The sequence below is a fragment of the Dama dama genome, chromosome 15 (genome assembly GCF_033118175.1).
Source record: "Dama dama isolate Ldn47 chromosome 15, ASM3311817v1, whole genome shotgun sequence".
NCBI lineage: Eukaryota > Metazoa > Chordata > Mammalia > Artiodactyla > Cervidae > Dama > Dama dama.
In genome coordinates this window covers 9,916,792-9,941,950 of record NC_083695.1, presented here as the reverse complement: position 1 = coordinate 9,941,950, position 25,159 = coordinate 9,916,792, and the positions used below count along the sequence as shown (strand labels likewise).

Below are 25,159 nucleotides of genomic sequence, written 5' to 3'. Positions count from 1 at the left end.
ATGGAACTGAATCTCATACGGGACTTGTAACTCGCTCCCGTGATAACTAGTAAGCTGGAAGGAGCGCATTCCTTCTTTCTGGCATCGCAAGTTTCGGGGGCATAGCGGGCTCAGCCCAGGGGCCGAGTGTTTGGCTGGGTTTCGACGGGCTGACCACACCTCCGGCAACCCAGACTCTAGAGTTGATATTCATCGCTGAGATTCAGCTGCCGCAGCTCCCGCCCTCGGGGGCGGGACTTCCTGTCTTCCTAAAGGAGCACTTCCGACCAGAGCCGGAAGCTGCCTTGGGGCAAAGCGCGTGCCCGGGGCTGTCGCTCAGACCATCCTGACTGGCTGCAGGCAGGTGAGCTTGGGGGTGAGTCTGGGTAGCGCAGGAACCATGCATTGCTAGCTGGCTCGTAACCAGTGCAACCCTGCAGGGCTCTCGGTCTTTTTTCCCTTTCTTAGAACTTCCCAGATTGCCGGGCGCGGTCTGCTCTCTGAGTCTTTGACCGAATCCATCTGCACTTAGTCTTTGACCGAATCCCCCTGCATTCGCGGGGGCGGGCGGGGTCTCGGGCCTGGGCCTGCTGCGGGCGAGCGGGGCACACTGCATTGCACTTCACCGAAAAGCCTATTGACTTGTCACTTGGAAATAGGTGAAAATGGTACAGGCGACCCACGACTTGGTGTCAGGTTAGAGAACCAACTCTGACCTTTTAAATCGTGTAACATTTATGATGAAGGAGAAAGAATGTTAAGTGGGTGGAGAAGGTATTTACAAGTTTTACCTAGTATTCACTACTGACAAGAGGACTGTTCTAGGTTGTGGGTGGATCCAAATGAGGGTGTGGTATCCCTGTCCCTAAAGAAACTACAGTCCCGTTGTGAAAACAGGACTCACAAATGCCAAACTGTTACAGAAAGAGCAGACAGAATCAGAGTACAGACTTCTCTTTTGTCTCGCGTTAACATAGCCATGAGGACTGTTGTTTGTTATTTGTCTCAGCTTTTTTCATCTTTTTTAGTTTTAACCTTTTTGTATACTTTTATAAATAGCATATTGCTGGGTATTTTTTTTTTTTTTTAAATCTAAGTGGACAGCCTGAGCCTTTTGACTGGCAGCCTTATTGTACTTATATTCAAAGTCATTTCTGAGGTATTCAAGCCACAACCGTTTGAGTCATCCTTGACTCATCTCTTTCTCACACACATGGAATCTGTCAGCAGCAAATCCAGGAACTCAACCTTCAGAATCTATCCGGAGACCCTCACCACCTCCCCTTATCGAAATTGCAGCTATCTTTCACCTGGATTCCTGCGGTAGGCACCTAACCAGTCTGCTTTTTCTTATTTCAGCCTCCCCATCACATCTAAAGTGATTCTTCTTAAAAAAAAAAAAAAAAAAATCAGATTATCTTCCTCCTCGCACAGAACTCTCCACGGACTTCCCATTTCACTCGGATTGAAAGCCAGATTCTTTAGAATGACCCTCAAGGTGCTTTCTGATCCCGCCCTTGCTATATCTCTGATCTAATCTCCAGCTCCACTCCCCCTTTACTCCGATGCCTCAGGCACATCCTAACGTCGAGATACTCACACTTGCAGTTCCTTGTCTGAATGTCCACACGGTTTAATCCCTTACCTCCTTCGTATATATTTTTTTAACTTTACGTTTTCAGTGAGGACTTCCCTGGCCATAGGCTTCCCTTGCATTTCCATTGTACTCATCCTTCTCCTGCATATCACCGTATGACCTGCTGTGGGATTGGTTCATTTCTCTGGATCAGCAGTGTTTACCCCTCTACCATAGAAGCTTATTTATGAGAGCTGATATTTTTCTGTATTTTGTTTACAGCTGTATCCTTAGTTCTTAAAACAATACCTGGCTTTTAGTGGGCTCTCTATAATATAATTGTTGAAAAACCTTTTTTTGCCGTTTTATAATTTGTACTTTCTGCTCTTTTTCCTTGCCTTTTTTTGAATTGAGGTCTTGTTTTATCGTCTCTTTTTCCTTCTACTTGTTTGAAGATATGTTATTCTATGTACTTTATTTCTGTTCTTAATAGTGGTTAATTTTAATTTTATTGTGGTTAAAAATTAATGTAGTTAATTTTAATTTTACTGTGCATAATTGAAACTAATCAGAAAACTTTGCAAAACAGTATTGTTTTAACCTGTAAGTTACTGGTTTTTTAACAGGCTTCCTGGATCATCTCAGTATTTATTTTTGTAAGATGTAAATGTTCAATAAAACTAGTAGTTATTATTTTCTGGTGGTCTTCATTGTTTTCCTTTTTGGTTTATTACAAAGTAAATTTGTCATATACATTAATAAAATATTTACTGTATACTTAGCACTCAAAGTTTTGTTTTTAAATATACTTTTCCTCCGTTACCTTTTTGCTCTGAAATGTGCAAAAGAGTCCACTAGAAAATATGGTAGATGTTATTATGAAATGAATCTTGCCTAGAAAGTAGTAGAGACTACCAGAAAGGGAATTTTAACAGTTTGCTGGTTATTAGGAGCAGGTGGAATGAATTTGTGGAAGAGTTATATGGGAAGATTTGGTGGTACTTGAAAGTATGTGGAGAAAAGGCACAACCTGGTTCATTGATTTTATTAGTCCTGTTTCGTATAGTTGTGTCATAAAAATTGTAGGTTTGGTGTGGATTTAAGTCATTGGTGTTTGAGAGAGAAGAGGTCTACAGCCTCTTCAGAAAACCTAAAACTTTTTGGAGGCACTACTTAAAATGATGTGAGACAATTCAGTGTGTGAGGGCCAAGGAATACTGTGAGGATGTAGTAGAACTTTGACATGGTCTTTGACATTAGGTATGATGTGCATAGAGGATAGCAGGACATTATGCTAAGTGAAGTAAGCTGGTCACCAAAAGACTACTGTATGCTTTGACTTTTATGACATATTTAGAGTAGGCAAGTTAATAGAAATGGAAGGTGGGAGCTGAGGAGAGGAGGTTATAGGAGTTGTTTAATGGATATAGATTTTCAGTTTTGCAAGACAAAAAAATTTTGGTGATTGGTTGCACAGCAGTGGGTAAGTGTATATAATGCCACTGAACTGTGCACTTAAAAATGGTTAAGGTAATAAATTGTATGGTATGTGTATTTTACAACAATTTAATTTCTTTTTAAAAAGGACCACAGATGGGTTTCTTTAAAATTTGGCTATTAAAAAAATAAAATAAAATTTGGCTATTAAAACTCAGAAGTTGTTACATTTTAGGTGGTCATTTTTGCCCATACTATTCAAAGGTGTTGCATTCCCACTTTCTGTAGTTTCCCAGCCTGAATCTCCAATCAGTGAAACCCTGTTAGGTTTCACGACCTGGAAAGCTTGTTCTCTTAATTTCCACTGCATATGTCCATCAGCTTAATCAGAATGGTTTCCATGTGGAATCTGCCTCACTCTTAACCCTCCTGTTTCTTCTGAGTTACTGAATTTGATCTTTACATTATTAATTCTAGGTGTTAATTGTTTGCTGTTAGTTATCTCTCCTCATTAAACTCTTAAGTTCCTTACAAGAGACCGTCTTCTACTTGCTTATAATTTTGGTGACAGAAAGGTTAATGAGTGTCAGAATCCATAGCTTGTAAGTGCCTGAACCAGGATTACTACCTAGAGCTCCTGAATCTCAGTGAAGAATGTTTCCTGTTGATGTTTTCCACTTGATAAATGTCAACATGTGAATGATACTTCAAACCTCATGCTCAATTATTTTAGTACAATTTTGAACAAAGAGCAGGAAAGATAAAGCAAAATACGTTTAGAAAGATAACAATACATATTGAAAAGCTTTTTTCTAAAATTAATTCACAAAGTGCCAGTGTTCTCACTTTTTTTGTTGGGCATCAAGCATCTTTTTGGATCCCTTGGTGGCTGAACAAAGTAAGAGATGTGGTAACTGAATCAGTACCTACTGGTGGAATGGGCTCACTGGGATTAGACTTCCCCATGTCAACTACTGTTATTCTTTTTAATTAAATGTTTATTTTATATAAGAGTTTAGTTGATTTACAGTGTTGCATTAGTTTCAGGTGTATAGCACCTGATTCAGTTATACATATATCCTTTTTCAGATTCTTCTTTCTCTCTCCCCCTTCCTTTGCCCTCTGGTAACCATAAGTATTTTCAGAGTCTGGAGTTCTGTTTTTGTTTTGTAAATAAGTTCATTTGCATCATTTTATTTTTAAATTCCACATAGGATATAGGATATAATATTTCTGTCTGACTTAGTTCACTTAATATGATGATATATAGGTTCATCCATGTTGCTGCAAGTGGCATTGTTTCATCCTTTTTTATGGCTGAATAATATTCCATTGCCTATATGTACCACATCTTATTTATCCATTCCTCTGTCAGTGGTCATAGGTTGCTTCCATGTCATGACTGTAGTGGTTGGATGACATCACTGACTCAATGGCCATGAGTTTGAGCAAGCTGTGGGAGTTGGTGATGAACAGGGAAGCCTGGCATGCTGCAGTCCACAGGGTCACAAAGAGTTGGACATGATTGAGCAACTGAACTGAACTGAAATAGTGCTGGTATGAACATTGTGTGCATGTATCTTTTCAAATTATAGTTTTCTCCATATTCATGGGCTTCCCTGGAGGTTCAGTGGTAAAGAATCTGCCTGCCAGGGCAGGAGACGCAGGAGACACAGGTTCAGTGCCTGGATCAGGAAGGCCCCCTGGAGGAGGAAATGACAACCCATTCCAGTATTCTTGCTTGGGAAATACCATGGACAGAGGAGTCTGGTGGGCTACAGTCCATAGGGTTGCAAAGAGTCAGGCACAACTGAGGACAGCCAGATACATTCCAGGAGTGGGATTGCTGGATCATACGATAGGCCTATTTTTTAGTTTTTTTAAAGGAAACTCCATACTGTTCTCTGTAATTGTACCAATTTACATACCCAACAACAGTGTAGGGAGGTTCACTTTTCTTCCCACCCTCTCTAGCATTTATTGTTTGTAGACTTTAAAAATATTTATTTATTTATTTATTTTGGGCTGTGCTGAGTCTTTGTTGCTGCCCGTGGGCTTTCTCTGGTTGCAGTGCATGGACCTCATTGCGGTGGCTTTTCTTATGGAGCTTGGCCTCTAGGGTGTGTGGGCTTTATTAGTTGCAGCACATGGGCCTAGTAGTTGTGGCACATGGACTTAGTTGCTCTGCTGCATGTGGGATCTTCCCAGACCAGGGATCAAGCCCATGTCCCCTGCATCGACAGGCCCATTCTTAACCACTGGACCCCCTGGGACGTCCCTGTTTGTAGACTTCTTGATAGTCTTGCTGATAGCTGTGAGGTGATACCTCATAATTTTAATTTGCATTTCTCTAATAATTAGAGACGTTGAGCCTCTTTTCATGTGCTTTTTGGCCATATGTGTGTCTTTGGAGAAATGTCTATTTAGATCTTCTGCCAATTTTTTAATTGGACTTTTTTTTTTTTTTTTAATATAACTACATGAACTGTTTGTAGATTTTGGAGATTAATCCCTTGTCAGTTGTCTCATTTGCAAATATTTTCTCTCATTTTGTGGGTTGTCTTTTCGTTTTGTTTATGGTTTCTTTTGCTCTGCAAAAGCTTTTATTTTATTTATTTATTTATTTTTTGGCTCTGCTGAATCTTTGTTGCTGAATGGGCTTGTCTCTAGTTGTGGTGACAAGGTCTACTCTAGTTGCGGTGCACAGGCTTCTCATTGCAGTGGTCTCTGTTGTGGTGATGCACTGGCGCAGTTGCTGTGATGCATGGACTAAGTTACACTACAGCATGTGGGGTCTTCCTGGACCAAGGATCAAACCCTGCATTGGCAGGTGGGTTCTTCACCACTGAGCCGTCAGGGAAACCTCTGTTGCTGGACTTTCTGTCCGGGTCTGTTCTGTATTGCTGTTTTTATGCCAGTGCCATCCGTACTCTTTTAATTGCTATAGCATTTTCTAAAGTCAGGGAGCCTGATTCTTCCACCTTTGTTTTTCTTTCTCAGGATCATTTTAGCTATTACTGGTCTTTTGTGTTTCCATACAGATTTCAAAAATTTTTGTTCTAGTTCTGTGAAAGATTCCATTGGTAATTTGATGGGGATTGCATTGAGTGTGAAGATTGCCTTGGGTAGTATGTTCATTTTAACTGAATTGATTCTTCAGTCCAAGAACATGGTATATTTTTCTGTGTCATCTTCAGTTTTTTCTTTTTCTAACACCCCCCCCACCATCTTCAGTTCCTTTCATCATCATCATATAGTTTTCAGGGTATAGGTCTTCTGCCTCCTTTAGTAGTTTTATTCCTAGGTATTTTATTCTTTTGATGTCGTGATAAATGGGATTATTTCCTTAATTTCTCTTTTACTAATGTATAGAATGCAGCAGGCTTTTGTGTATTAATTTAGATTTTTTTGTATGTTTGTTTGTGTTTTTTGGATGTGCTGCACGGCATATGTGATTGTAGCTTCCTCAACCAGGGATTAAACCCATGACCCTGGCAGTGGAAGCACGGAGTCTTAACCACTGGACTGCCAGAGAAGGCCTTCTGTGTATTAATTTTGTATCCTGCAACTTTACCAAATTCATTAATTAGCTCAGCAGTTTTCTGGTAGCATCTTTATGATTTCATATGTAAGAGTTCATAGTAAGAGTTGGACACGACTGAGCAACTGAACTGAACTGATGTCATCTACCATTACAGTTTTACTTCTTTTCCAATTTGGGCTCCTTTTATTTATTTACTTTTTCCTCTCTCATTGCTATGGCTAGGACTTCAAAGTATGTTGAATAAAAGCGGACAGAGTGCATATCCTTGTCTTGTTCCTGATCTTGTAGGAAAGGCTTTCTGCTTTTCACCATTGAGTATGATGTTAGCCATTGGCTTGTCCTATATGACTTTTATTATGTTGAGATAAATTCCCTCTATGTCCACTTTCTGAAGAGTTTTTATCATGAATGAATAAGTGTTGAATTTTATCACAAGCATTTTCTGTATCTGTTGAGATGATCATATGGTTTTTGTTCTTCAGTTTGTTAATGTGGTGTATCACCCTGATTGATTTGCAGATATTGAAAAATCCTTCATCCCAGGAATAAATCTCACTTAATAATCTAGTGTATGATCTATTTAATGCCTTGTTTGGTTCAGTTTGCTGGTATTTTGTTGAAGATTTTTGCATCTATGTTCATCAGTGATATTGGCTTGTAATTTTCTTTTTTTGTGGTATCTTTGTCTGGTTTTTGCATCAGTGGTTGTAGCCTAATACAATGAATTTGGGGGTATTCCTTCCTCTGCAAGCTTTCCCAAGAGTTTCAAAAGGATAGGTATTCAGTTCAGTCCAGTCACTCAGTCGTGTCTGACTCTTTGTGAGCCAATGAGCTGCAGCACGCCAGGCCTCCCTACCCAATACCAACTACCAGAGCCCACCCAAACTCATGTCCATTGAGTTGGTGATGCCATCCAACCATCTCATCCTCTGTTGTCCCCTTTTCCTCCTGCCCTCAATCTTTCCCAGCATCAGGGTCTTTTCCAGTGAGTCAACTCTTCGCATCAGGTGGCCGAAGTATTGGAGTTTCAGCTTCAGCATCAGTCCTTTCAGTGAACACTCAGGACTGATCTCCTTTAGGATGGACTGGTTGGATCTCCTTTCAGTCCAAGGGACTCTCAAGAGTCTTCTCCAACACCACAGTTCAAAAGCATCAATTCTTTGGCGCTCAGCTTTCTTTATAGTCCAACTCTCACATCCATACATGACCACTGGAAAAACCATAGCCTTGACTAGATGGACCTTTGTTGGCAAAGTAATGTCTCTGCTTTTTAATATGCTGTCTAAGTTGGTCATAACTTTCCTTCCAAGGAGCAAGCGTCTTTTAATTTCATGGCTGTAGTCACCATCTGCAGTGATTTTGGAGCCCCAAAAAATAAAGTCTCTCACAGTTTCCACTGTTTCCCCATCTATTTGCTATGAAGTGATGAGACCAGATGCCATGATAGTAGTTTTCTGAATGTTGAGCTTTAAGCCAACTTTTTCACTTTCATCAAGAGGCTTTTTTTTTTTTTTCATCAAGAGGCTCTTTAGTTCCTCTTCACTTTCTACCTTAAGGGTGGTGTCATTTGCATATCTGAGGTTATTGATATTTCTCCCAGCAATCTTGATTCCAGCTTGTGCTTCCTCTAGCCCAGCGTTTCTCATGATGTACTCTGCATATAAGTTAAATAAGCAGGGTGACAATATACAGCTGTGACGTACTCCTTTTCCTATTTGGAACCAGTCTGTTGTTCCATGTCCAGTTCTAACTGTTGCTTCCTGACCTGCATACAGATTTCTCAGGAGGCAGGTCAGGTGGTCTGGGATTCCCATCTCTTTCAGAATTTTTCACAATTTATTGTGATCCACACAGTCAAAGGCTTTGGCGTAGTCAATAAAGCAGAAATAGACGTTTTTCTGGCACTCTCTTGCTTTTTCGATGATTCAGCAGATGTTGGCAATTTGATCTCTGGTTCCTCTGCCTTTTCTAAAACCAGCTTGAGCATCTGGAAGTTCATGGTTCACATATTGCTGAAGCCTGGGTTGGAGAATTTTAAGCATTACTTTACTAGCGTGTGAGGTGAGTGTAACTGTGCGGTAGTTTGAGCATTCTTTGGGATTGCCTTTCTTAGGGACTGGAATGAAAACTGACCTTTTCCAGTCCTGTGGCCACTGCTGAGTTTTCCAAATTTGCTGGCATATTGAGTGCAGCACTTTCACAGCATCATCTTTCAGGATTTGAAATAGCTCAACTGAAATTCCATCACCTCCACTAGCTTTGTTCAAAATGACGCTTTCTGAGGCCCACTTGACTTCACATTCCAGGATGTCTATCTAGCTCTAGGTGAGTGATCATACCATCATGATTATCTGGGTCTTGAAGATCTTTTGTACAGTTCTTCTGTGTATTCTTGCCACCTCTTCTCAATATATTCTGCTTCTGGTAGGTCCCTACCATTTCTGTCCTTTATCGAGCCCATCTTTGCATGAAATGTTCCCTTGGTATCTCTAATTTTCTTGAAGAGATCTCTAGTCTTTCCCATTCTATTGTTTTTCTCTATTTCTTTGCATTGATCAATGAGGAAGGCTTTCTTATCTCTCCTTGCTATTCTTTGGAACTCTGCATTCAAATGGATATATCTTTCCTTTTCTTCTTTGCTTTTTGCTTCTCTTCTTTTCACAGCTATTTGTAAGGCCTCCTCAGACAGCCATTTTGCTTTTTTGCATTTCTTTTTCCTGGGGATGGTTTTGATCCCTGACTCCTGTACAATGTCATGAGCCTCTGTCCATAGTTCATCAGGCACTCTGTCTATCAGATCTATTCCCTTAAATCTATTTCTCACTTCCACTGTATAATCATAAGGGATTTGATTTAGATCATACCTGAATGGTTTAGTGGTTTTCCCCAGTTTCTTCAATTTAAGTTTGAATTTGGCAATAAGGAGTTCATGATCTGAGCCACAGTCAGCTCCCGGTCTTGTCTTTGCTGACTCTATAGAGCTTCTCCATCTTTGGCTACAAAGAATATAATCAATCTGATTTTGGTGTTGACCATCTGGTGATGTCCATGTGTAGAGTCTTCTGTTGTGTTGTTGGAAGAGAGTGTTTGCTATGACCAGTGCATTCTCTTGGCAAAACTCTATTAGCCTTTGCCCTGCTTCATTCTACTCCAAGGCCAATTTTGCCCATGACTGCAGGTGTTTCTTGACTTCCTACTTTTGCATTCCAGTCCCCTATAATGAAAAGGACATCTTTTTTGGGTATTAGTTCTAAAAGGTCTTGTAGGTCTTCATAGAACTGTCCAACTTCAACTTCTTCTTCATTACTGGTCAGGGCATAGACTAGGATTACCGTGATATTGGATGGTTTGCCTTGGAAATGCACAGAGATCATTCTGTCATTTTTGAGATTGTATCCAGGTACTGCATTTCAGACTCTTTTGTTGATCATGATGGCTACTCCATTTCTTCTAAGGGATTCCTGCCCACAGTAGTAGATAAAATAGTCATCTGAGTTAAATTCACCCATTGCCACCCATTTTAGTTCGCTGATTCCTAGAATAGCTACATTCACTCTTGCCGTCTCCTGTTTGACCAGTTCCAGTTTGCCTTTATTCATGAACCTAACATTCCAGGTTTCTATGCAATATTGCTCTTTACAGTATCAGATCTTGCTTCTATCACCAGTCACATCCACAACTGGGTGTTGTTTTTGCTTTGGCACCATCCCTTCATTCTTTTTTAAGTTATTTCTCCACTGATCTCCAGTATCATATTGTGCACCTACCGACCTGGGGAGTTCATCTTCCAGTGTCCTATCTTTTTGCCTTTTCATACTGTTCATGGGGTTCTCAAGGCAAGAAAAATGAAGTGGTTTGGCATTCCCTTCTCCAGTGGACCACATTCTGTCAGACCTCTCCACCATGACCCATCCGTCTTGGATGGCCCCACATGGCATGGCCTAGTTTCATTGAGTTAGACAAGGCTGTGGTCCATGGGATCAGATTGGCTAGTTGTGTATGATTGTGGTTTCAGTCTGTCTGCCGTCTGATGCCCTCTCTCAGCACCTACCGTCTTACTTGGGTTTCTCTTACCTTGGACAAGGGGTATCTCTTCACGGCTGCCCCAGGAAAGTGAAGCTGCTGCTCTTTACCTTGGACGTGGGGTATCTCCTCTCTGCTGCTAGGCACTCCTGCACCACAGGAGGTATTAATTCTTTTCTAAGGATTGGGGGCAGGAGGAGATGGGGACGGCAGAGGATGAGATGGCTAGATGGCATCACCAACTCGATGGATATAAGTTTGAGTGAACTCCGGAAGTTGGCGATGGACAGGGAGGCCTGGAGTGCTATGATTCATGGGGTCACAAAGAGTTGGACATGACTGAGCGACTGAACTGAACTGAACTGAAATGTGTGATAAGATTCTTCTGTGAAGCCATCTGGTCCTGGACTTTTGTTTGCAGAGAGTTTTTTTTTTTTCTTTTTTAAAATTTTTATTTATTTAGGCTGCACCAGCTCTTGGTTGTGGCACATGGGATCTCATTCACTGACCAGGGATTGAACCTGGGCCCCCTGAATTAAGAGTGCAGAGTCTTATCCAGGAATAAGGGTGGCTCAGACAGTAAAGCGTCTGTCTGCAATGCTGGAGACCCGGGTTCGATCCCTGAGTCAGAAAGATCCCCTGGAGAAGGAAATGGCAACCCACTCCAGTACTCTTGCCTGGAAAATCCCATGGACAGAGGAGCCTGGTAGGCTGCAGTCCATGGGGTCGCAGAGTCGGACACAACTGAGCGACTTGACTTTACATATCTTACCAGGGAAGTCCCTGTTTGTTGAAAGTCTTTTAATCATTATTTCAGTTTCAGTCCTTGTGATAGGTCTGTTTATATTTTCTTTTTCTTACTGGTTCAGTCTCAGAAGATTATACCTTTCTAAGAATTTGTCCATTTCTTCTATGTTGTTCATTTTATTGGCATATATATATATATATATATATGCATGTATATATATATTTGTGTTTAGTAGTCTCTCATGGTCCTTTTTATTTCTGTGGTGTTAGTTCTAGCTCCTCAATTTTCATTTCTAATTTTATTGACTTGAACCCTCTCCCATTTTTTCCTCATGAATCTGGCTAAAGGTTTATCTGGTCTGTTTTGTCTTTTCAGAGAACCAGCATTTAGTGCCATTGATCTTTTCTATTGTTTTCCTTGTCTGTATTTCATTTATTTCTGCTCTGATATTTATGATTTCTTTCCTTCTACAAACTTTAGAATTTGTTCTTCTTTATCTGGTTGCTTTAGATGTACGTTTAGGTTGTTTATTTGTGATTTTTTTTTTCCTGAGGTAAGGTTGTATTGCCATAAACTTTCCTCCTAGAACTGCTTTTACTGTGTCTCATAGGTTTTGGATCATGTTTTTGTTTTCCTTTGTCTCTGGATATATTTTTATTTCCTCTTTGATTTCTTCAGTGATCCATTGGTCATTTAGTAGCATATTGTTTAGCCTCCATGTTGCTTTACAGTTTTTTCTTGTAGTTGATTTCTAATCTCATAGCGTTGTGGTTAGAAAAGATGCCTGACATGATTTCAGTTTTCTTAAATTTATCAAGGCTTGCTTTGTGGCTGAATATGTGGTCAGTCCTGGTGAATGTTCTGTGTTCACGTGAAAAGAATGCATATTCTGCTGCTTTTGCATGGAATGCTCTATGTTGTTGCTCAGTCGCTCAGTTGTGTCAGACTCTTTGTGACCCCGTGGACTGCAGAACGTCAGGCTTCCCTGTCCTTCACTATCTGCAGGAGTTTGCTCAAACTCATGTCCATTGAGTCGATGATGCCATCCAACCATCTCATCCTGTTTCCCCCTTCTCCTATGTGTCTTCTCCTCCTAATGTGTCATTTAAGGCTTGTGCTTTCTTATTGATTTTTCTGTCTGAGTGGTCTGTCTGTTGATATAAGTGGGGTATTAAAGTCCCCCACTGTTATTGTGTTATTGTCAATTTCTCCTTTTATGTCTCTTAACATTTGTCATAATTCTTGAGGTACTCACATGTTGGATGCATATTTACAATTGCTTTGTCTTGTTCTTGGACTAATCCCTTGATCATTATGTAGTGTCCTTCTTTGTCTCTCATAGCAGTCTTTATTTTAAAGTTTATTTTATCTGAAAAGAGTATTGCTTATCCAGCTTTCTTTTGGCTTCCATTTGCATAGAAAGCCTTTTTCCACCTCCTCACTTTCAGTCTGTATGCATCCCTAGATGTGAAGTGTATCTTTTGTAGAGAGCATATATAAGAGTTGTTTTTGTATTCATTCAGCCAGTGTGTCTTTTTGTCGGAGCATTTAATCCATTTTTGTTTAAGATAATTAGTGACATGTGTTTCTTATTGCCATTTTGTTAAATTGTTTTGGATTAGTTTTTGTAGGTCTGTTTTCTTTCCTTCCTCTTTTGTTCTGTGATTTGGTGACTGACTTTAGTGTTGTGTTTGGATTCCTTTTTCTTTTTGTGTGTTTTTATTGTAAGTTTTCAGATTGTGGTTACTGTGAGGTTTTTTGTTTTGTTTTATTTTTTGGCCACGCCATTTGGCTGTGGGATCTTAGTTGCCTGACCAAGGATCAAACCTGGACCCACTGCAGTGAAAGCAGAGTCCTAACCACTGGACCACTAGAGAATTCCCACCATGAGGTTTTGATCTACCAGTCTACTATACTAGATTGTTTTAAGTTGCTGGTCACTTAATTTCAAATATGTTTCCAATATTCTGCATTTGAAGTCTTCTCTTCTCATGATTGCTGCTCTTGATACCATATTTATATGTGAATGTTTTCCTACCTTTACTGTATGTTTGCCTTTACCAGTGAACCTCCTCATTTATAATTTTCTTGTTTCTAATTGTATCATTTTCTTTTCCATATGGAAAAGTTCTTTAGCATTTGTTGTAAAACTGGTTTCGTGGTACTGAATTCAATTAGCTTTTTTTTTTCTTTTTGCTTGTCTCTGAAGTTTTTGATTTCTCTGGCAAACCTTAACAAGAACCTTGCTAGGTAAAAGTATTCTTGATTGTAGGTTTTTCCTTTTCATTACTTTAAATATATTGTGCCAGTCCCTTCTGGCCAGCAGAGTTTCTGCTGAAAAATCACCTATTAGCCTATGGGGATTCCCTTGTATGTTTTTGTTGATTTTGATATTTTCTTTTTGTTAGTTTGATTAACTTGTGTCTCAGTGTGTTCTTCCTTGAATTAATCCTGAATGAGACTCTTTGCACTTCCTGGACTTGAGTGTTTCTTTTTCCATGTTAGGAAAGTTTTTGCTATTATCTCTTCAGATATTTTCCCAGGCCTTTTCTCTCTCTCCTCCTTCTAGGACTCCTATGCTACGGATGTTGGTGCATATATTGCTGTCCCAGAGGTCTCATTGGAGAAGCCAATGGCCACCCACTCCAGTGTTCTTGCCTGGAGAATCCCAGGGACGAGGGAGCCTGGTGGGCTGCCGTCTATGGGGTCGCACAGAGTCGGACAGGACTGAAGCGACTTAGCAGCAGCAGCAGACGTCTCCTAGACTGTCCTCATTTTTTTTTCATTCTTTATTCTGTCCCACAGCAGTGATTTCCATCAGTCTCTGTCTTCCAGCTCACTTACTTGTTCTTCTGTCTCATTTATTCTATTCATTCCTTTTAGTGTCCTTTTCATTGCAGTTATTGTATTGTTCATCTCAGTTTGTTCTTTAAAGCTTCTAGCTCTTTATTAAACGTTTGTTGTATCCTCTTAGTCTGTGCCCCTAGTCTTTTTCTGGGATCTTGGACCATCTTTACTATCATCACTTTGAGTTCTTTTTCAGGTAGATTGCCTGTCTCCACTTTGCTTAGCTATTCTTCTCGGGTTTTACCTTGTTGCTTCCTCTAGAATTTATTTCTCTCATGATGTCTCATTTTGTCTTAACTTTCTCTGTGTGGCCTCTGTCCTCAGGCTGCAGGATTGTAATTTTTCTTGGTTCTGATGTCTGCCTCCTGGTGGGTGAAGTTTATATTGATGCTTGTGCAGGCTTCCTGGTGGGAGGGACTGGTTCTTGCCCACAGTGGGTGGAGCTGGGTCTTGTCCCTCTGGTGGGTAGGGCCATCTCAGTGGGTGTGTTTATAGGTGACTGTTGTCTTTGGATGACTCGGCAACCTGTCTGCTGATGGGTTGGACTGTGTCCCACCTTTTTGGTTGGTTGTCCTGAGGTATCCCAGCAGTGGAGCCTGGGTCTTGCTGCCAAAATGGTGATCTCTGGGTGAGTTCACACTGGTGAGTATTCCTTGGGGCATCTGCAATCAGTGTTTTTGCCCCCAAGTTGAGTTACTGCCAACCCCTGCTCCCCAGGAGACCTTCTGAGACTCGCAGGTAGGTCTGGCCAAGGCTTCTGTGGAGTTGGTGCTTTGCCCTGGGTCCCAGTACATGTGAAAACTTGTGTGTGTGCTCCAAGAGTGGAACCTGTGTTTCTCCCAGTGCTATGGAGCTCCTGCACTGACACCTCTCTGGCCTGCAAAGCTAGACTCTATGGGGACTCCTCTTGATGCCAGACTCCCCAGGGTGGGGAGCTTGATGTGGGGCTCAGAACTCTCACTCCTATGAGAGAACCTCTGGGATGTAATTACTTTCCAGCTTGTGAGTTGCCCACCCAGGAGGTAGGGATTTTGCCTGTATTGCAAAAGTGCCCCTCCTACCATCTCATTGTCTTTGGGTATAGAATATCTTTTTTGCTATGTTCAATTCTTTTTTGTCAATGGTTGTTCAGCCCTTAGTTGTGATTTTGGTGTTTTTGTGAAAGGAGTTGAGCTCAAGTACTTCTCCTCTACCATCTTGTCTCCAGCCTCAGTTTCTGTTATTTTGAACTTGTATTTCTTTTGATTGGTGGAATATTTTTCTCTATCTGCAGAGAAGGAAATGGCAACCCATTCTAGTATCCTTGCCTGGGAAATCCCATGGACACAGGAGCCTGGTGGGCTACAGTCCATTGGGTCACAAAGAATTGGACATGACTGACTAGAATTTGATTTATGATCTTAAATGATTAACACATTTTCTATGTGTTGAACCTTTCTGCACATAGTAACTCATTTAATTCTTACAACAGCCCTGTGCTAATATTCCTGTATTTTGCAGATGGGGAAACTGAGGTTAAGTTGTCCAGTTCTCCCCTAGCTAACATGTAAGATTTTTCTCCAGCCAACTGGCTGCATATAATATCCATATAACATTAAATAGGAACAGATAAAACCTAAATTCTAACTTAATTTTCGGTATTCTTTCAGTTGCAGGACAAAGAATCCCAGCTCAAACTTATATGAACAAAACATAATTTCATGGTTCATTGAACTGGACTAATGAAAGCTTTTAAGCATAGCTGGGTCAACTCTGCTTTTCTGTTTGGCCTTGTTTTCAGACAAGTTTTTCCACATAGTGGCAAAGGTGTCCCTCAGTTGTCCAGGTTTAAGTGGTCCTTTTGTTTTAAGATTTTGAGAAAGAGAGAGATGAATCCTCTCTTCAACGGTCCAGTTTTGACTCAGAACAAGTAGACTGCCAGTTCCCTCCACATGGGTTTTATTTGGGATCAGCAGGGAATGGCAGCTCTGAGACGGGCCATGTGCAAGTCCCTGCACTGGGTGGAAAGGAGAAAGCTTTTATAAAGGGAAGTTGGGAGGGCTAAGGAAACAGGGTCTGCTGTTTTCTGTTGGCTGAGGCCTTTCAGGAAAAGGAGTCTTTCATCTTGTTGGGCTGTGCTAAGATTGCAGGGCATGAGAACTCCCCCTTTCTGATCTCTTGTTTAATTGATGTTTCTGTTTAGTTTTTTGCGATGTCATTTCCTGGAAGATTGACTTTGCCTGGGCAGGGATCTTCATATACGGACCAACTGCTGTGTGCAAAGAAATGGGGATAAAAAGTCATCAGACTGGCCATCCTTCGCTGTGTGTCTACTCCTGTAGTGGGGGAAGGGTAACCCACTAGACAAAGAAAATACACTTCCCAAAAGGGGAAAATGTTTGGGCTAAAGGAGGCAGAAAATAGGAAAAACCATTTTGGCAACATAGCAGTGACTCTTGTTCTTTCATTAGGTACCATTCCCAAGTCAAGATTCTTCCAGTTGTAAAAGATAGCAGTTAATTTTAGAGAAATTACTAAAATTTTGAAAGAATATTGTGCAGTTAAAATAAGGAAAGTGGAAGTACTTTGTACGGTGCAGTAATTTATTTTTAGTCATATGCTTTGTTGTTTATAAGATTCACCACTGAATTCCTCTCATATCCTTCTGTTTTTCTTAATTGATTATTTAGGTAAAAACCTCTTAACAGTTTGATGAAGCCTGTGAACTCCTTAGAATATTTTTAAATACAGAAAAAAGAGGGTTTCAGGATTTACCTGTGGTCCAATGGTTGAGAATCCGCCTGCCAGTACAGGGGATGTGGGTTTGATCCGTAGTCTGGGAAGATTCCACATGCCATGGAATCTTCAATCTGCCATGGGAACTAAGCTCAAGCATCACAACTACTGAAGCCCGCAAACGCTAGAGCCTGTGCCCTGCGACAAGAGAAGCCCCTGCAATGATAAGCAATTAGAGAACCCCCTTACCACCACTAGAGAAAGCCTGCATACAGCACAGCCAGAAACATTTTTTAAAAAGAGCTGGAAAAACCCTAGAATTTCATATGAAATCATTTTTGTGAGATAAAGTTATCCAAATGCTTTGCAAATGGTAGCATAACACTACGTGTGTTTCTTTTTTTGGTTTGTTCCTGGCCGCTCTGTGCCGCCTGTAGGAGCTCAGTTCCCCAACCAGGGATTGAACCGGTGCCACCGGCAGGGGAAATGCAGAATTTTAAGCCCTGAACTGACAGAGAAGTCCCTTCACTGTGTGTGTGTTTTACTAATATAATAAGTAACACTCTGGTAGCAGGTGTAATAAATAGTATAATTTCGAAGTGGTGATGAATGTAACATTTATTTTGAGATAGCTTTAATAGCATACACTTTATTTAGGAAGAGAGATTGTGGCAAAAGCTCAGTAACTGAACTTGTGATCTCAAGGATCCTTTCTAGGAAGATATATGCAGTACGGTGAATGTCACTAAAACTTGCTGGGGTAGGCTTATTATTTGAATGGAAATATATCTTTGTTCAAAACAACCCAATATAAGATTTGTGAGATTGATAGTGTATATCAGGAAGATACATATAGTTGTTTGCAGCCAAGAGTATTGGCATTAGAGTGTTAAGCATAAATGACAAAAGGAGAGAGAGAAGAGATCTATAGATCATATGGTAAGAAGGAGAGGAAGGTTGTTGCTCTCTAGATTGTAAAAGTAGCACAAAAATAACATAGAGGTGTGATGGAAAATTCAGTGATCTTAAATTCTGCCAGAGATCCTTTCCTTCCTAGGGACAGGACTTTTTTTTTTTTTTTTTATCATTTAAGTTCTTGGAAAAAACAAAATGAGAGAAAAGATTCCTTTGGTTCAAAATCTCATTAACAAGGAGGATGAAACAGGTGAAATAGGAGACCCTGAATGTTGTGGGACAAGAAACTACTATTTTTGAGTCTCCCCAGACAAAATGTTGAGTATAATCGAACTGTGTCCTTGGGTATCAGGAAAGTATATTTTATGATAGTGTTTTTTGTTTCTTTGTTTTGGCCATGCCCCACGGCGTGTGGGATCTTAGTTTTCCAAACAGGGATTGAACCTGCGCCCCCCTGCATTGGAAGCACAGAGTCTTAACCACTAGACCGTCAGGGAAGTCCCAGGAAAGTATATTTTAAAAATAGAGAATTACCATACTTTTTGGATTCAGTGTCCCACTTAAAGCTGAATCAAAGTGATGTAAAATTTGGGGATTAAATTGTAACTTATTTTTAAATTTCTAGTAAAATACAGACAATATAAAATTTACTGTCTTAACCTTTTTTAAATGTATAGTTTAGTAGTGTTAAGTACGTTTATATTATTGGTCAGCTATCAGTACCATCCGTCTTCAGAACACTGTTCATTTTGCCAAATTGAAACTGCCACCATTGAACAACTCCTTTCCCCCTCACCACAGCATATGGCAGCCAAGATTGTGCTTTCTATCTGAAGCTGACTACCCTAGGTACCTCTCTTTAAGTGGAATCATACAGTATTCCTTTTGTGACTGGCTTACTTCGCTTGGTGTAGTTTTTTTGAGGTTGATTCATGTATCATGTGGTAGAATTTAATTCATTTTAAGGCTGAGTAATCCAGTGTGTGTATATACTATATTTGTTTTATCCATTCCTCCATCAGTGGCCATTTGAGTTATGTCCACCTTCTGGCTGTTGTGAATAATACTCGTGTGGATGTGGGTGTGCAGATGTCTGCTTATGTCCCTCCATTCAGTTTTTCCCAAATTATTTTATTTGAGGAATTGTGTAGCATCTCATCATTAAGACCTTGAGAAAACAGTTTAGATTTTAAAAGCCAATAAAGAAAAAGATCAATAAACCAATAGGAAATTGACAAAGGATTCTGAACATGCAGTTCACAGAAAAGGAGATCAAAAGTAATAGATGCTTAGCTCTCCTCATAAGAGGAAATGCAAATAAAATACATATTTCGTTTATCAGACTGACAGGTAACTAAAAGGGTGTTAATATTCTGTGAAGGGCAAGGTTGTGATGATATGGGGGCTTATATACAGCTAATGGAATTGTAAATAGGGTTAGCCACTAGAAAGGGGCCTTTGTCATTACTTATCAGAATTAAAAATGCACGTACCCGTTGACTTAGCAGTACCCATTTTGAGAATGTTTCCTACAGATATTTTTGCATAGCTGTAAAAGATAAATGTACAGGATCCTTGACAAATTGTTTGCAGTAGCAAAAACTTGGGAGTAACCTAAACGTCCATCAGCTTGAAGACTAGTTATATAAATTGTTTTATCTATACAAATCCTATGCAGGTATAAAAAATTTAAACGCTCCTGACATGGCTTTGGATAAGTCTCTAGGATGTATTATTGAATGAAAATACAAGGAATAGAATCACATATATAGTATGCCATCATTTGTGTAAAGAAAGAAAAAATATATTTGCTTATGTGCATAAAATATGTGTGGAAGTATCTATAAGATACAAGTAAAGCTGTTGTCAGTGGGAAAGGAAAATGACTAGCTGTTCAAAATTTAGGTGAAAAAGATATGCATAGAAAAAAGCAAAGAGGGTTACTAAAACAGAGGAAGAGACAGTTCTAAACCAATGACTTAGACCCTCTAACACACCTCTTAAGAAAAATAGCAGAACCTCAAAATCAACATGTGAAGAAACTTAAACACAAAAGCTTTTAGGATTGATTTAGACTAAAAAGTAGTATAAGAAAACCAACTCCTTGGGTATAGTAACACATTTTTTTCTTTTTTGTTGCTTTTAGTAATACGTATTTTTTAAACTTTAAATCCTAAACTTTAGTTTTTGGCTGCATCAGTTAGCCTGAAGGCTTAGTTCCCCAACCAGGGATTGAACCTGGGCCCCCAGCAGTTGAAGGTCAGAGGCCTGCCCACTAGACTGCCAGGGGTCCAAATCCTAAACATTTTTAGATATATTATATAAAAAAAGAAAAATGCAACAGTCTTCCTTATCTATGGAGGTTATGTTCCAAAACCCCCAGTGGATTCCTGAAGCTGCAGATAGTACCTCTAATTATATTGTTTCTCCCTCAAGTTATTTAAGAATTAGACACGGTAAAATATTAACAATAATGATAAAATAGAACAACTGTAGTCATATAAAAGTAATAAAAGTTGTGTGAATGTAGTTTCTCAGTCTCAAGATATCTTATTAGTGTAAAAGTTTAATGCCTTTTTCATTTAAGCACTTATCATGCATGTGGTCAAATTGTCAACATCTGTTGGATCATGAAAAAGCAAGAGAATTTTAGAAAAACAGCTACTTCTGCTTCATTGACTACACTAAAACCTTTGACTGTGTGGACCACAACAAACTCTGGAAAATTCTTAAAAGAAATGGGAATACCAGACCACCTTACCTGCCTACTGAGAAACCTGAATGAAGGTCAAGAAGCAATAGTTAGAACCAGACCTGGTCCAACAGACTGGTTCCAAATTGGGAAAGGAGTATGTCAAGGCAATGTATTGTCATGCTGCTTCTTTAACTTCTATACAGAGTACATCATGTGAAATGCTGGGCTGGACAAAGCACAAGCTGGAATCAAAATTGCTGGGAGAAATATGTGCAGATGACACCACCCTTATTGCAGAAAGTGAAGAACAACTAAAGAGCCCCTTGATGAAACTAAAAGCGAAGAGTGGAAAAGTTGGCTTAAAGCTCAACATTCAGAAAACTAAGTTCATGGCATCCGGTCCCATCACTTCATGGCAAGTAGATGGGGAAACAATGAAAACAGTGTCAGACTTTATTTTGGGGGCTTCAAAATCACTGCAGATGGTGACTGCAACCATGAAATTAAAAGACAGTTGCTCCTTGGAAGAAAAGCTATGACCAACCTAGACAGCATATTAAAAAGCAGAGACATTATTTTACAAACAAAAGTCCATCTGGTCAAAGCTGTGGTTTTTCCAGTAGTCGCATATGGAAGTGAGAGTAGGACTATAAAGAAAGCTGAGTGCTGAAGAATTGATGCTTTGGAACTGTGGTGTTGGAGAAGACTCTTGAGAGTCCCTTGGACTGCAAGGAGATCCAGCCAGTCCATCCTAAAGGAGATCAGTCCTGAATATTCATTGGAAGGACTGATGCTGAAGCTGAAACTCCAATGCTTTGGCCACCTGATGCGAAGAACCATCTCATTGGAAAAGATCCTGATGCTGAGAAAGGTTGAAGGTGGGAGGAGAAGGGGATGACAGGGATGAAATAGTTGGATGGCATCACTGACGTGATGGATGTGAGTTTGAGTAGGCTCCAGGAGTTAATGATGGACAGGGAAGCCTGGTATGCTGCAGTCCATGGGGTCCCAAAGAGTCGGACATAACTGAGCGACTGAATTGATCTGAAGCCTTGTTCTACCCCATTCCTCCTCTGTTTGATTGACAGGATTATATCTCCTGACTGACAGTGTTTTTTTATTTCAGTGAAACATTTCACAAAGTTCATGACATTCTTGAATGTGAGGTGGGTAATCGAAAGGCTTGTAACTGAAAAGTGTTACCCATGGTTTCTGTCTTTGGTTAGAGTCATATTCTTTTTTGTGTTCGTTTTTGCAAAACTACACAGGAGAGATAGTTAATATGTTGGATTATTTCATGTTTACTATATATGAATGTAAAGTTCTACATTTATAATAATGATATAGTGTGTTAAACACCTACCTCAAACATTAGTTATACAAATAGAGAATAGAGAAGGCCTGATTTGAAAGCTCTTGATGAGAATTCCTGAGAAATAAACAAGTAGATTTTCTCTTGGTGTCAGTGTTAGTATTTCTTTTTTGATGAATAAGTTGGTCATGGCTTTCTAGAATCTTAAGTGTATTTATTTACTTGGAATAATTGTTTCAAGAATTTGTCCTATGAAAATATTTAAGAGGATACTAATGATTTTAAAATAAAAGTGTTTTCTTTGGAATAGTAAATAATAAAAACATAGCAACAGAAAAATGATTAAATTGTGTTATCTACATGTCAAGAGTAAATTAGTTACTATGATTCTGTGGCTGTATAGAAAACTGTTTGCAGAATGTTAAAAGTAATAGAACAGAAATTATATATCTGTTTCTATTGTAATGAAATTCTATTTACACGTTAATGAGATTTGAAAGGACTTTTAAAACTATTGAAAGCTGTTTTTTAGGGTGATGTAATAATTTATGTATGCTCAGTCACTCAGTTGTGTTTGACTCTTTGCAACCCTGTGGAGTATGTCCTCCAGGCTCCTAGGAGTCGATGGGATTTTCCAGCCAAGAATACTGGAGTGGGTTGCCATTTCCTATTACACGGAAAGTAATAATTAAATAGTGAAATGTAAGCATTTTAATTTTATGATTAGAAAGTATAGTTTATTTCATTGCAGTCTTAATAGCAAGCAGCAGTGTTTCCCATGAAAAGGAGAAAAAGTGAAATGTACTATTAGGCTATATTATTAGAGGTGTGACGTTCAGACCATTGAACCCACACAAGTCATCACATTTGGAATATGGTTTTCAGTTTTAGGTGTTTTGCTTTTGTTTTTACTGTAGTGTAATTAGTTTACAAAGTTGTGTTAGTTTCCAGTGTACAGGCGTTGTAATATTAAGAAAAGAATCCGTAAATGAATTATGGAGGAGATCTTGGAATTCACATGAGGATGGAGGTGGGAATGTTTACCCAGTTAATGGGTTTTAGAAGGTGGGGACAGGAAGAGGAGAAAGGGGAAGTAATAACATAATGGGGCCTTCAAATATTTAAATGTCAGCTGGAAAAGGGAATAGTTGTTTCTTTATAGCTGCCGAGGGCAGTACTAAAATCAGTGGGTGGAAATGACAGCAACAGGCTGTGGAGGTCCAGGGTGGACCAGTAACTAAGGTCCAGCAGGTCTGGCAACAGGATACAGCGACTGATTGGGTGACTGGCCAGAGTGGGGAGAAACCAAGGCATAGGTCACCAAGACAAGGAGCCAGTTTCTAGTTCCTTACAGAAGGTCACAGTATAAAGAACCAATTACTAGAAGAGTTAAGAGACTAGACAGGATCATCGAAAATACATAATGCAGGGAATTCTCTGGTGGTCCAGTGGTTAGAACTCCACGCTTTCACTTCTGACGGCCCAGAATCAATCCCTGGTTGGGGAACTAAGATCCCACAAGGTGCAGGATGCTGCCAAAAAGAAAAAATCATGATGTAGAACCAGTTTTTAACTGACCTTTGATACCATATACCTAATGATCTCAGATCCTGTGGGCACAGCATACAGATGGGAATGAAAAGAATTGTTATTAGAGATCAAGTAGAATTGAGCAGGTGAAGGAACTTTAAACTTTTATAAATTAATTATATATATTAAAGGAAAATAAGGATGACTTCCTGATGTCTCCTTTTCTCACTTTTGCCATTTATGCCCCTTGGTTTCCTGCTCACCAGTTGACTACTGCCCCTTTCTTCTTTTCCAGACGGCCTTGCTGTGAGCATGATCTCTAAGGTGGTCTCAGGCCAAGCCCCATCAAGAACCTCAGACTGATTGTGAGGCTTAGCTGTGAGTGTCTGGGTTTGGATAGCTCCCATGCACTCTAGTTCAAGGAACCAGGATTTGGACTTCTGCTGTAACTTCTTGTAGGAATGGTGGTCGATAGTGACCTTACTAGTTTTTCTCCTTGGGGACTAGAACTTCACTTCAGGGCCCTACCTACTGACTAGACCTCTTAGCTGCGGGACTCCACGTGTGTCTGAGCTTGCTAAACCATGGCTTGCCCACACCTACCCTCATCTTCCTATTGACTTTTCTTCGAATTATCTGAACTGTTTTGATTCTCCCCACCAATTTGAGGCTCTGGGCTGATTCCTCTTTTGCTTTTCAACCCTGCCAGGCAAGTTTAGATCTAGATGTTGGCCCCTTCCTGACTGCTGTGTCTGCCCATATTTATCTTTTGTACTTTGGTAATCAAACCATCAAAATTCAGCCTCCCTGCCCCTGCACCGTTTTTTTTTCCCTGCAGTACTCACCTCATTACAGTGTTCTGGATTCAAACACAACATCTCAAGAGGTTTGCCTATCATTTTTTTTTGTCATTTATTTATTATTTTTACTAAATTGGACTATAGTTGTTTTACAGTGTTGTGTTAATTTCTGCAGTACAGCAAAGTGGTTCAGTTAAACACACACACACATACATGTACACGCATACTTTAAAAAAATTTTTTTCATTATGGTTTATCATAGGATATTGAATATAGCTCTTCGTGCTATACCAGTAGGACCTTGTTGTTTATCCATTCTGTATATAAAAACGTAACATCTGCTAACCCAAGGATTCCACTCCATCCCTCCTCCTTGGCCACCACCAACTTGTTCTCTGTGTCTGTGATTCTGTTTCATAGATAAGTTCGTTTATGTCATATTTTGGATTCCACATATAAGTGATATCATATGGTGTTTATTTTCCTCTTTCTGACTGACTTCTCTTAGTATGATGATCTCTTGTTATGATAACCTTATGGATAATCATCCATGTTGCTGCAAAGAGCATTATTTCCTTCTTCTGGACTGAGTAGTATTCCATCACATATGTGTACCACATCTTCTTTATCCGTTCATCTGTTAATGGACATTTAGGTTGTCTCCATGTCTTGGCTATTTTGAATAGTGCTGCTCTGAACACAGGGGTGCATGTAACTTTTTGACTTAGAGGTTTGTTTGGATGTACGTCCCAGAGTGGGATTGCTGGATCATATGATAATCCTATTTTTAGTTCTCTGAGGAACCTTCATACTGTTTTCCACAGTGACTGCACCAACTTACATTCCCACCAACAGTGTAGGAGGGTTCCCTTTTCTCCACATCCTCTCCAGCATTTATTATTTGTAGACTTTTTAATGATGGTCATTCTAACAGATGTGAGCTGGTACCTCATTGTAATTTTGATATGCTTTTCTCTAATAATTAGTGATGTTGAACATCTTTTCATGTGTTTACTGGCCATCTGTATTTCTTTGGAG

General features: G+C 39.7%; 1 protein-coding gene across 3 annotated transcripts in view; it reads left to right on the top strand.

The window, feature by feature from the left end:
* Positions 1-240: 240 nt before the first annotated feature.
* TBCE (tubulin folding cofactor E) overlaps positions 241-25,159 on the top strand; it is an 81,883-nt gene continuing 56,964 nt past the window's right edge. Inside the window, exons 1-2 of one of the 3 annotated variants that reach the window (XM_061161440.1) lie at positions 276-343; positions 23,617-23,699. Coding sequence is in view for 1 of the 3 variants with exons in the window: in XM_061161438.1 (XP_061017421.1) it covers positions 1,193-1,302 (110 nt within the window). In the remaining 2 variants the exon portion in view is untranslated. Of the gene's footprint in view, positions 344-829; positions 1,303-23,616; positions 23,700-25,159 lie in introns of those variants that run through there. The other 2 variants (XM_061161441.1, XM_061161438.1) reach the window with 2 other exon arrangements.